General features: G+C 41.7%; 1 protein-coding gene across 1 annotated transcript in view; it reads right to left on the reverse strand.

Moving 5' to 3' along the window:
* ZCCHC14 (zinc finger CCHC-type containing 14) overlaps positions 1-16,001 on the reverse strand; it is a 60,510-nt gene extending 44,509 nt beyond the window's left edge. The window contains exon 1 of the mRNA XM_016129444.2: positions 15,353-16,001. Within this exon, the coding sequence (XP_015984930.2) occupies positions 15,353-15,925 (573 nt within the window). The 5' untranslated portion in view covers positions 15,926-16,001. The remainder of the gene's footprint in view (positions 1-15,352) is intronic.
* Positions 16,002-16,987: the final 986 nt, after the last annotated feature.

The following is a 16,987-nucleotide window of genomic DNA, read 5'->3' on the forward strand; positions in this document are numbered from 1 at the left end:
CAAGGAACCCTCAAGTAAGAACATGGACTCTAAAGTGTCCACGGCCATTTTTCAATTTGTATTCTAAGTAACCTATCCCTACACAGGAAAGAATAACATCTGTTAAATACTTTTAAGTCGATGGAAAAAAAAATACCTAAAATCAAAAAGAATGATTTTGTAAGCATTTTACTAAAATAGTAATTACGTGTCTCTAAAAACCAGAAGAAAATAGATAGTTTAATAGTGAAAAAACTATTTGCTGACTTAGGCCAAGTGAAAGCCACTACTAACCAAAAAACGTCTTCTACATGAAAACATTCCTTTTAATATTTCTTACCCTAAAGCTTTACTCATTAAGAAAAGAGAGTGAGAAAGATTATTGCTCAAAAATCTCAGCAAAAGGTACCAAGGACTTAACTAGATGAGCTGCAACAATATGACTGACTATAAGCAGCCTGCAGAGCAGTGTAACTTCTACCACACGTGCCCAGCCCTAACTGTGCAAACCTGACAAGCTTTTAGAAATTCAGATTCCAGGACACCCCAGAACAGGCCAATTAAACCAAAATCTGGGAAGGGGGGTCCATGCCTACATACAAACAGCTCTAAAAATGCTCCAGAAACTGCAGTGCAGAACCACACAGGTTTGCACCAAGAGCCCTGGGTTGACTAAAGACAGTACTTAGTAAGCTATGCAAACCCATAAAATGGGGTTAAAATAGCCTCTTAGTCAACTTCCTAAGGTTGTTACAGGATTAAGTGTCTAGTTCCTGGAAAGTGGCTCTTACGGAGTCTGTCACAAAGCTGGTGCTCAATAAACCGCCACAGTTATCCAGGTCAGTGACCTAACTGAGGAGGATCAGGGAGTAGCAAGAAAGTCTTTCGTGTGAACAGCTACACTATCCTACTTCCAATTCACAGCTTAATTTTAACACAGTTCCAACAGGCTTAGGTGTATTCTCCTAGAGCAAAGTGAAAAATAGTCAGCAAATTTAAGGTGGGGAAAGGGGGAGCCTAAAGAAATCAATGGTTGCTGGAGAAAAAAGGACAATGTTAGCACTAAGACACAAGTGACAGCAAGGGAACATTAAGAAGCATTTTTAAAAGCAGAAGTTTAAAAAGCATAGCCATGTGGGAACAGCCAGCCCAACCTTAAAGTCTGAAGTCAAACACTGTGTGTGAATATTAAACAACACATTCAGGAAGGCAGTTCCTACCCCTTCAAGAAAAACTTAAATTAAGTGACTGTGCGATACCAAAAATGGTTAACAGTGAAAACAAATTTAGTTGCAGAGGCTGTAATTACTCCTCTTCCTCATGCAATTTCAGGTGGAACTTCATCCCATGCACATCGCATCCAAAAGGACAGCAGATGAGGCATTCATATATGTTAGTTTAACCTCCAAGACTTCTGACATTAAATGCACACTATATACAATATTGCTATTGTGTATATTTTGGACAGAAGTATGTTTAAATATTGAAGTTTTCTTTGAGAAACTGGCTCATCATCTAATCTTAATCAGTAAACTACGTTACAATGACCATTGTGGTTCCTGCTATAATATTCAACTGCCTAAAATGAACCATTCAGAGCTGTTAGCACATTAAAATGGTTGCTTCGTGATCCCCAAGGGGTACTAGCCACAATCTAAGTTCAGTTACAGAGCATTTATGCATCCAAGAGCGGAAATCAGGCGCTGAAAAAACAAACAAACAAACAAAAACAAGAAATGAGTGAAAAGCATCGCTGGTCCAGAAAGCATCAGTAAAATAGGCCCTTGGGTTTATTTCTATAGGAGCCACTGCATACAATAATTCCACTTCCTGAGTCCTGACTGGGTGCCTACTGTGAACAAGGCAAAGCTGCTCAGAGTCACAGACCAACTCTTTTATGGGCAGCCATGCAGGAAAAGATCAGGCCAGAAAGGGCTCAAGTGGAATGAACAGAAAAGATTTCAGGTCAAGAAATTTGAGATTTACTTTGTAAAGCAAATATAACCAGACCTTGCATCCAACAGGTAAATGGTATTTGCTCAAATGAATTCCACAACTACAAGTAAAACAGAGCCCAAACTTGCCCTTTCACACTTCTCCAGCAAGTTTATCCACACCTGATTCCTTGTTCAGTTATTTAGCAGCTATTAAGTGCCAGAACATTTAAATCATTACATTATCCAAATGACCCTCTAATTTCAAGGCACCAGGCCAGCTCACCACTTCTCCTCTGCACAGACCCGTATTCTTTATAATGAAAAATGTTAGTTAGTATAAAACCCTCCACAGCTACATTTTCTTAGAATAACTCCTTCCTACAACAGATGGCCCATATTTACCATAATACTTGGACTATAAAAAGCAAGTGGTTCTACTTTCAATAATGGCTGAATAGTCAGACCAATCTTCACAAAGAAAAACGTAAGTTCTGGACAAAGTATAAAAAACAATAAACTGAACACAACCAAAAGCAGGCAGAAACTAGAGGGAGGTCAACATTTGGAAAAAAGTTTGGTACTGCGTAAGTTTCATGTCCTGCAGCTCAGGTACCAACTGAAAAAGAACGGCTGAAGCTCAGACAGAACCCCAGACTTACTGACTTGAAAAACCAGAGATCAGAATTCTGATAGACTACAGTGGCTGGAAAGCAAGGGGGAAATCCCAGAAAGAAGAATGCCTTGGAAGGGGAACACCAAATTCTGCATACAAATTCTGCCCACATCTCCAAGGGAGCCCTGAAATAGGCATGCATGGGACAGACTCCAAGAAGCCAAGACCAAACAACTGAAGAGATATTGTAACTGCTAATTACACCGGGAAAAGAGTTTGGGAGTTTGAGTCCAGCCAAATTTACTGCTTGCTAAACAAGCAAAACAACATCAATACTCTTCAGGGGGACACAACAAAATCTAGAGTTTCTACAATGTCTCATTTATAAAATCTAAAAAGCAATCCATAATTACTAGAGATGTAAACAAATAAAAACATGAACCATACAGAGAGAGAAAAGAGACTAAGCACAAGATGAGTCACATGCTGGAATCAAAGGAAGGAGTATTAAGTAGCTGTTATAAGAAGGCTCAAGAACACAAAGAAAAACATACTCACAATGTACAAACCAGAAATATATTGCAGAAAGAAAACAAACAATTTAAAAATGGAAATTCAGAAAGCAACCATGATGTCCTTCAGTAGGTGAATGCACAATGAACTGTGCATGTTCAGACAATGGAATATTATTCAATGACGAAATAAGCTGTAAAGCCATGAAAAGACACGGAGGAAACTTACATGTATATTACTAAGTGAAAGCCAATGTAAAAGGCCACACACCGTATGATTCCAACTATGCGATATGCTGTAATAGACAACACTATGAAGACACTAAAAATATCACTGGTTGCCAGGGGTTGGGGGGAAGGGGCACGATGAACAAGCAGAGCACAGAGGATATTAAGAACAACGAAAATATTCTGTATGATACCATAATGGTGGATATATGCCCTTATACGTTTGTCCAAACCCAGAGAATATATAACACCAAGGAGCCCTAATATAACTGTTGATTTTGGGTGATTTTCAAGTTCAATCTTTGTGTGAACCTAAAAACTGCTTTAAAAAAAGGTCTTAATAAATTTTTTTTTAATGGAAATTCTGTAAAGAAAAAATGCTATTTCTGAACTAAAAACCCACTGGATGAGCTTAACAGCAGTGTGAAATGAACAGAAGACAGTGAATTTCAAGATAGATCAACAAAAAGTGTCCAATCCGAAAAACAGAAAAAGACTGAGGAAAAAAATGAACAAAGCTTCCAGGACTTATAGAATAGTATAAAAAAAGTTTAATATACTTGCAGGTGCAGTCTCAGAAAGAAAGAGATATTGAGACAGGAAAAACTATGAAGAAATTATGGCTAAAATCTTCCTAAATTTGGTAGACAGAAATTGACAGATCCAAAAGTTCAGAGAACACCGAACAAGGTAAATGCAAGAAAACAACACTGGGACACATCATAGTCAAGCTGCTTCAATATCCAATACTAAGACACAGAGACAACCTTGAAACCAGCCAGAGAAAAATAGCTTGTCGGAAACCACAGAACAGCAAAAGCAATGATGGTCAGAAGAAAGTGTCTCAACTTCTTTAAACGCTAAAAGAAAAGAACTGTCAACAAATAATATTACATCCAATGAAAAGATTCTTGAACAATATAAGCAAAAGCAAAACATTTCTGGATAACAGAAAACTAAGAGAATTTCTTGCCAGGAGATCCGCATTCAAGAAGAAAAAAAAAAAAAATGCTGAAAAGCTTTCCAGACTGAAGGGATACTGTAACAAACTGGGTCTTCAGTAAGGAATAAAAAGCATCAGAAATGGTAACTATGTAGGCATATACAGAAGATGACATTTTCTTCCTATTTTTTAAAAATGCATTCGGATTAAAGCAAAAAATGATATTATATTGTGGGGTTTATAACATGTAAAAGTAATACATATGATAACCATAGCATGAAGGACAGAGAAGGTGAATAGTTACAACTGCAAGACACTTACATTTTAGGTGAAGATATACAGTATTAACTCCATCAACACAGACTGAATAGTTAAGAATACATACTGAAATCCCTAGACCAATCACTAAAAATGAAACAAGGCAAATCAATAGCTAAAATGAAATTCTATGATTCCACTTAAATGAAGTTCTTGAATAGTCAAAATTAATCAATGATAGGGGGAAAAACTAGAACAGGGAAAAAATAAAAACCATAGAAAAAAGGCAGGGGTGGGGGCTGGGCATGGTAAAGGTGGGAACTGACCAGAAAATGGTTTGAGGCCATTTTCTGAGGTAATAGTAATGTTCTATATCTTGACAGAGTTCGATCACACAGGTTTATGCATTTATCAAAACTCGAATGATACACTTAAAATATGTGCATTTCATAAAATTTAAGTTAACCTTCAAACAAAATATATATAGAGAGAGTGAGCTTAGTACTGGGAATTATCAACTAAAGGTTACTGAATAAATAAAAATGAATATTTGGGGTGGGGGTGGTGGGGAGAGGAATTATGTCATAAAGACAGTAGATTCCAAACAAGAAATTAGCGGCAGCCCCAGAGGTGGTTGGGCTCTGGCAGTGCGAACAAAAGCTATGAATGACGTCACACTTCCTACTTCCACAAGTTACACAGAATTTAGGTCACTCTTTTTCTTCTCATTTCATATTTTCAAGTTTTCCTCTCACTTTTGATGATGTAGGAAAAATTTTTTTTAACATAATTTTGACATAATAAAAATTGCCACTTATCAATGTCGCCTTTGGCAAATTACTTAATCTCTGTTTTTTCACTGCTAAAAAAAGGGGACAAAAATAGAACCCAAGTCACTGAGTTGTTATGAGGATTAAACACATTCGAAGCACTTAGAACGACAGTGCCTTGCACATAGTAAATATTTTCATTGTTACCACTGGCATCATTCCCTCTTTTTGACTACTTCATATTTCATCTCCTGATTCGTAATTCTGAAAGGAAAAACCATTCTGATTGCTAAATTAGCCTCTCCAAAACAAATATTAACAGTACTCTGGTTCATGAGCTTCATACTGTCACCCACAACTAATCCCACACAAATAAATGCTCTCAGAAATATCACTTTATATATAACAGTACCGTAACAAGAAAATTATCAGTAAGCTGGAGTCAGAAGAAGAATCTATCCACTCACAACTAATGTGTAAGTTCCAAATGGTATTCTAATATTTTAATTGTCCAGGAAGAGTACACACACCACACAGTGCTTCCCATACAACTTTCCTACTCGGTATGTTCAAAGTATCTCATCAGTTTTACTATCTATATTACAGCTAGGTTGTTAGCATTATTCCCATGCTTTCATATCTTACTAAAATGCCCACAAATTAATTCTCTTCTTTTTTGTTATTTTTTTCTAGTTGAGACTATATTTCTAGAAATAGTTCCTACATATATATTTAATTAGATTCATTGTGAATCAGTAAGAAACCAGAGAATGTTTCTTTCTAGTAAATCTAGTGAAGCTTTTATGTAAAAGTTCCAAATAATTAGGAAATGACCATAATACTCTCTTCTAATTAATCTGATGTCAGTTTATCAAAAGAAATATAAACTAAACTTTAATTGGGATTATCAGTTTATTGCCATCCTACAGTAAACTAAAATATCTAGGCTTACCATGATTTACAATTTTGTAAACATTAAAAAAATATAATCAAAACCATCTTACTTTTAGAACTACAACCACTACTCGGAGATGAACTAATCCACATGCGTAGCTCCATGGGGTATAGTCTACCAGAGCATCAGAAGACCGCACATCCTTCCCTTCCCCAGCTCTTCACTTAACTTATTCATAAAACGTGGTTCTGTCATGTGGTAATACAAAGTCAAACTACTGTGCTCAGAGAATTTCTCCCAATGAAAGCTTTTGCATGCCAATTTTTGAAAAGAAAGTAGAATACAGATGTTAAAATTCACTAGCATCCACAGCTATGTAATGCATAAGAGAAACAGCCATTGGATAAACGCAATTAAGGAAGACTATGAGTTGGTAACAGGTATTACTAACAGGGCCATAGAAACGAAAAACTCTAAGGAAAAAAAAAGTCTTCACTAAGGTGGCCTTTCATAAACATACAACATTTTCCTCCCACTAGGTTTTCACAGATGCTCAGGACACAGCCTTATTGGATGACAGGGACCACTGGGCTCTGGGATTTAAAGAAAATCTCTGCCCTCCAATAAATCAGCGTGGTGATGGAAAATCAAAGAAACTATTATAATACAATATGCTAAGGTCTAGGACAGAAAGAGGCAACAGCATGGTTGGTATGTGTGAATCAAGAAGTGGAGGCTGGGGTGCCCCAAGTACCAGGTTTCCCTTCTGAGAGATCAGCATCTGCAAAGGCTCAGTGGAAAGAGAAAACAGTAAATGTGAGGGACTGCAAGTACAGACAGAGGTGAGTATGGACAAGCAGTGGATAGGTCACAAAGGCTAAGAATTACACACCAGAGAATAAGAAACCTACAGGCATCTTACCCAAGACCGTTCCAGTGACAAAGTGGGAACTGTTGTTAGAGGCTAAGAGTGGGATCGGGGAGACTAGGTGTCATAGCAGACTAGATCCAGGTCAAGGTCAGAAGTTGGGCATGTCACTATTTCTAAAAAAAGATTTAAGGTACCAAAGTTTCTGAATTTAACTAAAAAACAAAACAGAGCAGCTATAAAGTTCTCTTGTTGACTTTAAACAATGACATCAGCTTAATTCTAAAAGGAGATCATCACTCACTAGCATTCCAGCATACATTCTTGACTCAGGGAAAGGAGTGAAGTTACGCGAGGCTAGGGTTGTGCTTGTTCCCTGAAGACTAATTCATTTATTTCCTGGCTTCCTGGCAAATCGCCCAAAATCTAAGTCCACCTACAGAGAAGTATGCCATATATGTGACCATCATACCACGCGTGGTGGGCAGGAGAGAGAGGGACAGACAGAATGGGAGAACAGTGACCTGGGCTATGGCCGTGTTGATGGAGAACAAATTTACAAGGTAGTTTAAGACTTGGAAACAAGCTTAGAAGAACAAAGGTTAGAAGAACAAAAAGCCAAGCAGACTGAGCTACCTGGAACCTCCAAGCTGGCGTTCAGGTCTAGTTGGGCATATAAATTCTGGGTTCATCAGTGAGTGTGGCAAAATCACAGCTAAAAATGTCATGAATTATAAAGTAAAAAGAGAAGGGAAAGGAGAGAAGTCAGAGGAACAGCATCATTAAATGGGCAGGAAAGCAGAAGGGAAGCTGAACATGAGGAAAATCAGTGGTGCTAGAGAACTAATGGAGGCTCTGAGACTTCAGAAGGCGGCCCTAGCCATGCCCAGACTCCTTTAAATCAACATTTGCAGCCATGTATGTTTTTTACAAGACAGCCTCTCCTGGAGATTCCACTGTGCAGGAAAACCCACAGAACAAATGAGATTTGAAAAAATAAATAAATAAATAAATAAGATAACTGAAAAGTATCCAGTGAAACTGACAAGAAGTCATCTAGATAAAAACATCAATGCAACTGAATAGTCTAGAAGGAAACTCACGTGCATACAAGAAACATAGCAAATAATAAAATATAGCATTTCAAATCTGGGAGGGAAGAGATGGATTATTCAACAAATGGCAGTGGGACAACTGGGTTGTCATCTGGAAAATATAAAACTAGTTTTGTACCTTACACCAAATAAATTCCAGATGGATCTGTTAAATGTAAAAGGAGAAACCACACAAGCTCCATACCAGAAAAAACCACAGGGAATGTCTGTATAATGTATAATGCATATGTGTAATAATATGTACAATGCATAATGTATAACGCATTTCTAATTATGACACAAAACCCAGAAGCTATATGAGGCTGAAAATAGGGCACTAAAAAAACTGCATTAATTATATAAATGTCTAACACTATGCTGTACACCTGAAACTAATAAAATACTGAATATAAACTATAATTGAAAAATTAAAAAATTAAAAAAAAATTTTTAAGTGGAGAAAAACTGGAAAACAAATATTCACAACTTCTACTGAAAACAAAAATACAATTTCCTTGAAACTTAAAGAGTGCCTAAAAAACAAAAAAAAAGGTCAACAACCCAACAGAGATGGGCGAAGGATATGAGAGCTTGCCAAGAATAAAATGGTTTACTTGAAAAAATGTCAAACTTTACTCAGAACACTGCAAAATAAAACTATACTACACTGAGATGTATTCCTCACCTAACTGAATGGCAGCAAGGGGGGAGGGGTGCTAACTCCCTCACACTAACTAGTTGAAGGTATACAAATAGGCACTCATACATTGCTATGCGAATTCCAAAAGATGGATATTAGAAATATCTAAATTACAAAAGTATAGATCATTTGACCAGCTACCAATCCCACTTCAAGATTTCTTTTCTACAGATACTTACTTGAATGTGAAAGGCCATGCATGCTGTTTGTTGTATACAGGTGACATACATAATATGTCAATGACACTGAGTTGTTTGTAACCATAAAGATTTGGGAACAAAATGTCCATCAATAGGAAGTGATTAAGTAACACATTCATACAGAGCAGCCACAAGCTAGCATGAAGTAGCTCTATGGACTGATAGGGAATGCTCATCAGGAAAGATTGCCAAAAGAAAGGGTCAGACGGTGTGGGGAGTAAGACACCAGTTATCTCTTTGTAAATAAACAGTCTCTTCGGAAGGTTCTACAAGAAACAAAGAGGGGAATGGAACTGTATGGCTGCGGAAAGGGAAAAAAAAAAAAGCTTTGTTTTTTACTGATGTGGAAGAAAAGGTATCAACACCCAGGGAGAGAACAGAATGTTGCGCCCGCACCTTGAAATGTCCTTCCCTGATTGTATGGGGGATGGGAGTGACTTTCATCAAATAACTTTTTGTATTTTTTCAATTCTTTACCTATAATTATATAATAATATTTAAAAAAAAAAAAAAAGAGATCGCTGAATTCCCTTTAATAAAATTTCTTTAGTGGAGGATACTGAGGGCAAAAGCCAGGTTCAAAAGGCTGAGGGCTCTGCTGAAGGTGAGGACCAGAGGCAGCAGCAGCAATTTCAAGAAGCCTGCTATAGTCTTTTTCACTGGGGGCCTGGGGTATAGAACATGTATGGAAGATCCTATTTGTATTTAAATATATAATAGTGTGTTTAAAAAGAACATATGAATTTTTAAAAAGAACATATAAATATATTTATATATGCATTAAAATGTCAAAAGAATACACACCGATCTTTTCAAAATGGATGATCCCTGGAAAGCAGTGATGGTCATGTTTTTCAGTTGGTTGGTTGGTTAGTTGACTGGGGAGGACTTGGTAATGAAGGGATAAAGAAAAGAGTGGTTAATAGAGGTGGACAACGTTAAAAGATGGCTTTTGTTGTTTAAAAGACAAATCAGAGAACCATGAAAGTGTCAATGCACTCAGAGGAAAAAACAGTGGAGGTCAAAGATTAGTGTGGGGGAGGTGGGAAGACAGGAAACTGCGAAGTTCAGCCACCTAACCTAACGATGTCCTTGAGGAAACAGATGTGACCAAAACAGAGACAGAGGGACAAGCCTTCGACAGAAAGGAAAACTTTTCCTCTGCAACAGGAGAGAAATTTAAGGATGGGTAAGGGTAGTACAGATATTTCAAAGGCTAGTGATTTTTTTATGAACCTACAAAACATCCACCTAAAATCCCAAACACCCTTGACAGGTAAGTCTATTAGTGAAAATACCCAAAGCATTCCTCTCTGCTTTAGTGACACTGTTACAGTTCTGTTTAAGTCCTCTGTGGACTCAAGTCCAGTCCTACTTTATTATACTACACAATAGCTGTTATAATATCAATTATTTAAAAGATATTCTGTCTTGCTTTTGTCTTGCTTTTGTTTTCTTTTCACTCTAAATAACTTCAGGCCTTTTAACCCAGAACAAAACTGCTTAAGAATTAACCGACTGTATTAGTTCTTGATTATTGCTTTTCACTTTTGATAAGATGTTTCTATAATGTTTTAGATCTTTCCACATACGAAGCATCTACCTTGTTAAAACCAATTTCTAAACTATATATGTCAAGGCCAAAGCCCAAAATCAGAAACCCTTCAATAATCCGTGAACTAATCAGTGAACCTGTGGCAACAGTCTTACTTTAACTAAGAAGATAATTAATGTCCTAAGGGGCGGGGGGGGGGGGGTCTCAAAAACAGAGAAACATCTAATGGATCTTTTTCTAAATTTAATACATCTGAAGCAAAAAATAAAAATAAAAAATAAAAAATTAATAAAATAAACAACCCAATAACTTAAGTAGAAACTATTTGTTCTAGGCATAATAAACACTTTCTCTTAATTTACCAAGTTTCTAATGAGGTCAGCAGTCACCAATTTAATGACAACAGAACAATGCACCAACACTGATGCCTTCTATTGTCCTGCCTTCAAGGGTGTAAGACTCATATGTTAATTTGTTGAGAAAATATAGATTAATCAAAAATGTCTTCAATCCAAAAAGAAGGCAAATGAATGATACAGTACTGAAGAGAAAATGGGTAAAATGAAGCCTAAGAGAATAAATACTACCACATTACTCACTATTCCCTAAAAAGCATAAAACTTCCAGTTTCTATAACTATACTCCAGAACACAATATACACAGGAATTCAAATGTTGAGATGAATAAACCAAATGTGAATTAGCTCCTGTGAAAGTAAATAGCCTTCTTTTAATGTGAGAGCAATGGGCAATAATTAAAGTGCCACATAATCCAAGCTGCTGTACAGTAAAACGGTAGCACTACTGTAGCTCCAGAAAATATAATTAAGTTTTCATTTTCAATGAATAAACTACTACGAGAAAGCAATTAAAACTGCATCCTAGAATGTCTCAATTCCTTTGTCGTGTCCTTCACTATAAGAGGACCGTCTTTTCCAACTGTAAAAGCTGCACCCTCCATCCAATGTTTTCAGATATTTCTGTAGCATGATAAACATGCAATGTAAACAAAGACAGCTAGACTTAGAGACTTCATGAATTTAGTTTTTAGTTCATGGGCTGGGTAGTTCTCAGCTGCCCGAAAGAACAAGTGTTAAAGGTAGAGCCACAATCCTGCCTTTAGGTTACAACTACTCCTATAACCCTTAGCAATAACAGCTGCTCCAGACAAAACCCCTTCTTGTGGAATGCTAGACTACTTTCAGCTGCAACAGGCAAAGAATTTAGGGGTAAAAACCCAGAAGAACCCAATTATATGATAAACGCAGGACAAATTATCTGATGTTTCACCTTTGAACTGCCAAAGTTTTGCAAAAGCTTTCCAAAAGCAATGAAACAAAGCAAGTTATTACATGCCGTGGCAAAAGATCATTAGCAGATTTACTCACAGCATTTGGGCATACCCAAAGTGTCTCCATTCTTTCCCCTAAGAGTACTCAAGGTAGAAACCATGTGGATACTTCCAGAGCTATATCATAGAACATACACCCACAGGAAGACCACCACCCACCACACTCCTGCACTGAGCACTTTAAAATCAGTTTCAATATCCCCTTTAAAAAAAGACAAAAAACAAACAAAACCCAACCGCATGAAGTAGTTCCATTACGATATCTACCATAAGGATTCTGAAACACAAGGATAGAAGGGCACAGTTCTCTGAATGTACGGACAACTAATTAATTGTAAACTTTAAAGGGGTAAATTTTGTGATATATAGGTTAAATCTCAATAAAGCTGTTATTTAAAAAAAAAAAAAGCAAATACCATAGCACATTATCCCTTACATGGAGATGACTGCAAAGAATAAATTTAAATTTTTCCAAAGCTATGGCTTTACATTCAAATAAAATGGAAAGACAGAGGTAGTGTAAATCCAAACCAACCATTATTACTAATTCCCATCATGCCTTAAGGAATAGCACACCTACAGGGTTTGTCAGCTATTCAGCATAAGAAAGCTACTGCAATCTACCATCATCTTTACCACTTCTTTTCAGAAAGTAGACAGGTCTGTTTTACTTTTCTCACACTCTTAAACCTCTTTTACAAGTCCTCAGAGCAATAAGAATTTTAAAATAACAGTAAGGGCTTGGAGAAGCAAATGCAAATAATGCCTATGTGAGAAAACAGTTAAAAGAATTATCACTTAAAGATAGTGAAGCAGTCAACATCTTTATCTCTAAAAGATAAACACTGAGGTCTCTAGGCTCAGAGCTTAAAACGAAATACAACAATTTAGAAAAGAAATACAAACAAAGCTTTAACGGAGTTGCTTTCTCAGGATTACACTAAAGATTAGATTTGGAGAAACTAAGGTGGCAAAATGCTAAAATGCTAAAGGCCTTCATTCTAAAGCAGCAACAAAACAGAAAGTTAAATGAATGTGACTGAAATGAACAGTGACATAGGGGGATGGCAGGAGGGGAAACTAGATATACCATGTTTGCTCTGAAATATAGAAGCAGCGGCCCCAAGATTACTCATTATAATCTCATTAGTAAGGGTCAGGCAGAATTCTCCAATTTCCCGAGGACAAGATAAATTGTCAGCTCCAATTAACTATTCAAATATCAATTTAGAAAATGCAAATACTCCAAGACATAAACATTTTTCACTCTATAACAATGTGCCTTGCTCAAGTTAGCATTCCTCTATAAAAAGCCAAAGAGGACACAGCAGAGAAGAAAGCCCTCACTACACATCTGCTGGGCACATCACACGTGACCTCATGTGACCCTCCAAACAAGTCCATGAGACAGGTAACTTGCCCTCTAATCCAACAGTGAAACACTGAGAGGAGGGAAGACTCGGGCCAAGGTCACACCGTTGGTCAATTCAGTCCTGTGGGGGGACCGGAAGATCAGCCCCTTTATCGCATCAAAGGGATTTTTGGCTTGACAGAAATCCTCTCTTATGAGTTTTTTGTTCTAGCTTTTAGCTTGCTGCTCTGCTAAAATAATGATCACCATCTTCTGCTTTTTATAAAGTGATGCATCTGCACACACAAAAGAACCTCCTTCAAGAGCTGAACACCACTGGAGTCACAGTTATGGACGTTATCAGTGTGGCATTTAACCTGAGGACTAACAGCACATAAAAACAGACCTTAAGAGACTGAAATCCCACTGGCACCCCAAAGCTTACTGAGCCCCCTACAACCACATTCCCTATGACCCTGCTTTCCCTCTATTGTAGCTGAAACATTCTTCTGCCCAGTCCACAACATGGGTGGGATCTGAACACGCACTTAAAAAGGAAACCAGTCTGGAGGTCGATGTCAGAAAAAAGATAGGACATAGATTAAAACTAATGCAGGGACTAGAACCACTTCTTAGAGAAAGACATTAAAGAATAAAAGCCACAATTCAGGCTTGAAAGACAGCTTCAACCACAACCAAGCAAACCAAAGAGTACCAAACTTGTAAAAGAGCTTAGAAACTGTCAAAGGTATTGAGCGCTACTGGTCCTGACTGCAATCTCTTGCTTCCCAAAGATTATCAATGTGTAATCTAAATACAACACACTTGGTCAAAGAAAAATCTTTTTTCTTGGAGCACAATTTTGACATTGGGTCAGGGGGTGGGACAGTGATAAAAATAATTTTGAGTCCCACTTTGTTTACATAGTTTTGAAACATTTAGACAAAAGTTCACATTTCTAAGTGGATGACCACGATGCCCTTCCTGTTTAATTTGGAGACCAGAGATCTTTAACTTAACCTAGCATTCCTTAGGAGACTCGCACCCTCAGGGCTCCAAGTCATCCTGGGATTTGTTTTCACAAATGGCAGCAGCCCTTAAGAAATAACTGTTTCACATACACTGAAGGCTCCAATTTTTGTTTTTGTCTGTTACAGTAGCCAGGCTCTTAAACACACATAAAATAAACACATACGCATATGCATTCATAAATACACATACACACATAAAGACACATATGCTCACATATGCATACATTCACCAGTATACAAAAACACATGCATATACGTACATTCATAAACATATGAATACATATGTAGACGCGTGTGCACACACGTGCACGCGCCGCGGCCCACCCCCCCTTCCCCGCAAGACCCGACCTCGCCAGCGGCGACACCCGCCCATCCAAGGGAAATAAGACACCCAGGCCTGGGGCGCTGCAAAACACCCTCCAACGTCTACGAAGGTTCTAGCGCCTTTTCATATCCACCTCATAACGGCTTCCTTTTCTGGTAATAAACAACAGATTTGGAGAAATCAAGGCTACACAATGTGTAACTGTCATCGGTCGCCCACGAGCCTTATTATTAAGGGGACAAAAGCCTTATGCTTCCCGTCGACGAGGTAAAAGGACGGCACAGGGGCCGCGACCTCTTCCAGGGCGACCCGTCGGTCTGGGGGCGCCATGAGCGCAGCCCTCCCAGACTTTCCCGACCGACCCCGGCAAAGCGGGTGCGAGGGCCCCCAAGCGCGCCGGGGACCGGATGGGTCTTGGATGACAATGGGCGTTGGGGATACGGGGTAAAGGCTTGGGACACGGAATCAAGTGCAGATCGGGAGATCTGGGGGTTGCGAAGTGCCGGCAAACGGCGCAGGGTGAAAGTATGGGGTGCAGGTAGGAGTTGGGGTTTGGGTGAAGGTTGAGTGGAAGCTTGATGTGCGGGTGGGTGTTTGGGATCTCAGGTGAAAGCTTGGGAAGCGAAGGGGGTTTTGAGGTCCCGCGTGGAGACTTGGGTGTGGACTGGGTTTCGGGGAGCGGGTCGGAGGCTTTAAGTGTGGGGGTCGGGAGGGCTGGACCTGCCTTCCGCGCGGGCACGCACCTTGTGGCAGGCCGGGCAGGTGGGCAGTGAGCTCTTGCCCCCGTGGCCCCCGCTGCCGCCGCCGCCGCCGCCACCGCCGCTCAGGCTGCTCTGGATCTGCGTGAGCTCCTGGCGCAGCACCTGCTTCTGGTGAAAGCTGAAGGCCGGGTGATTGGAGGCCATGGTGAAGAGCAGCAAGAACTCATCGCCCGTGCGGCCCTCGTTGAGCTGCAGCCCGTAGTTATGGATGATGGAGTCGATGTGCGTGAGCGTGCGGTAGAGCACGCCAGCAGCTTCGCGCTGCTCCGACCCCAGCAGCGCCAACGACACCAGAAGCTTGCTGCGCACCACCTCGTCCGTCAGATTGGTGAGGCTGCCCAGGTCGGCCGGGTTGTTGGCCTTGATCTCCGAGTCGCGCAGCGAGTGGTAGTCCTTGCGCGCCAGGTCCTCGAGGCACGAGCCGAGGAAACGCAGCTCCAGCGGGATGCACAGGTCCAGCAGGCCGCACAGAAACTCCACACGCTGCGGCGACGGCAGCTCCGAGAACCAGCGGTACACGCCGTCCCTCTGCAGCGGGCAGCGCTTCTCAACCATGCTGCCGCCCGCGCCGCGCCGCCGCCCGGGACCGGGGGCCGTCGCCCGGGGGCGTGGGGCGCGGCGGGCGCGGGCAGGGGGCGCCGCGGGCCGGGGCCTGGGCGCGCCGGGGACGCGCGGGCCGGGAACGGGTGAGGGCGGGCGGGAGCCGCGGGCTGGGCCGGGGGCGTGCGGTGCGGGCGAGACCCCCGCCAGGGGCCGGCAGGCGGGCGCGCGCGAGGCGCTGGGGGGGCCCGGGGCGGCCGGGGCGGCCGGGGGCGGCGAGCGGCCTCGGGCCCCCCGCTCACGGGCGGGCTCTTGGCCCGCGCCCGTCCCCAGCGGCGGCCGGTGCGCGGCGGCGGCGGCTGCTCCTCGTCGTCGTCGTCGCCCGGGAGGCGGCCGCCCCCATCTCCCCCCGCGCCGCAGGGTCTGTCACAGCGGGCCGCCCCCCGACGGAGCCGCCCGGGCCATCCCGCCGCCGCCGCCGCGCTTGGGCTGGCTGTCCGTTACTAGGCTGGAGGCCGCGGGCGGGCGCCTTAGGAGTGGCGGTGGAGGGACACGCGGGGCGCGGCGCGCGAGCGGGCGGCGGAAGGATCTGCGCCGGCACTCGTGCGGCCTCGCGCCCAGGCTCCCCGTGCCGCGGACGGATTCGCGCGAGCACTGCTGCGTTCGCTGCTGACGGGCGCCGGGACGAGGCTCAAGTGGGCGGGGTGGCCGCCTCTCGCGACAGCCTGACCGGCAGGACCCTCCCTTCCCCGCTGATTGGCTCGGACTGCCCCTTCTCTGCCCGTGATTGTTCCGGGTCCCCAATCTCGATTCGCCCCCGCCGAGACCACGCCTCCCCAAGGCTGTCGATCACGTTGGAACCGCCCCTCCCTAGCCAACGGAGTCGATTGGCCCGCAAGGCCGGAGGGGCTGAAAACCCGGGGCGGATTTCTAGTTGCTTTTGTTCCCACAGATTTTCGTGGAGCATTGTTTTAGGTAAAAGCCGGGCGTCAGACCTTCCTGTTTTATTAATGAGCGTCATAGGAGGGAAATAGAGGATGTCTTCGAGAAGCCGCTGGAGCGGTTCTTCGGAGACCC

This window comes from Rousettus aegyptiacus, unplaced genomic scaffold, assembly GCF_014176215.1.
Source record: "Rousettus aegyptiacus isolate mRouAeg1 unplaced genomic scaffold, mRouAeg1.p scaffold_m13_p_14, whole genome shotgun sequence".
NCBI lineage: Eukaryota > Metazoa > Chordata > Mammalia > Chiroptera > Pteropodidae > Rousettus > Rousettus aegyptiacus.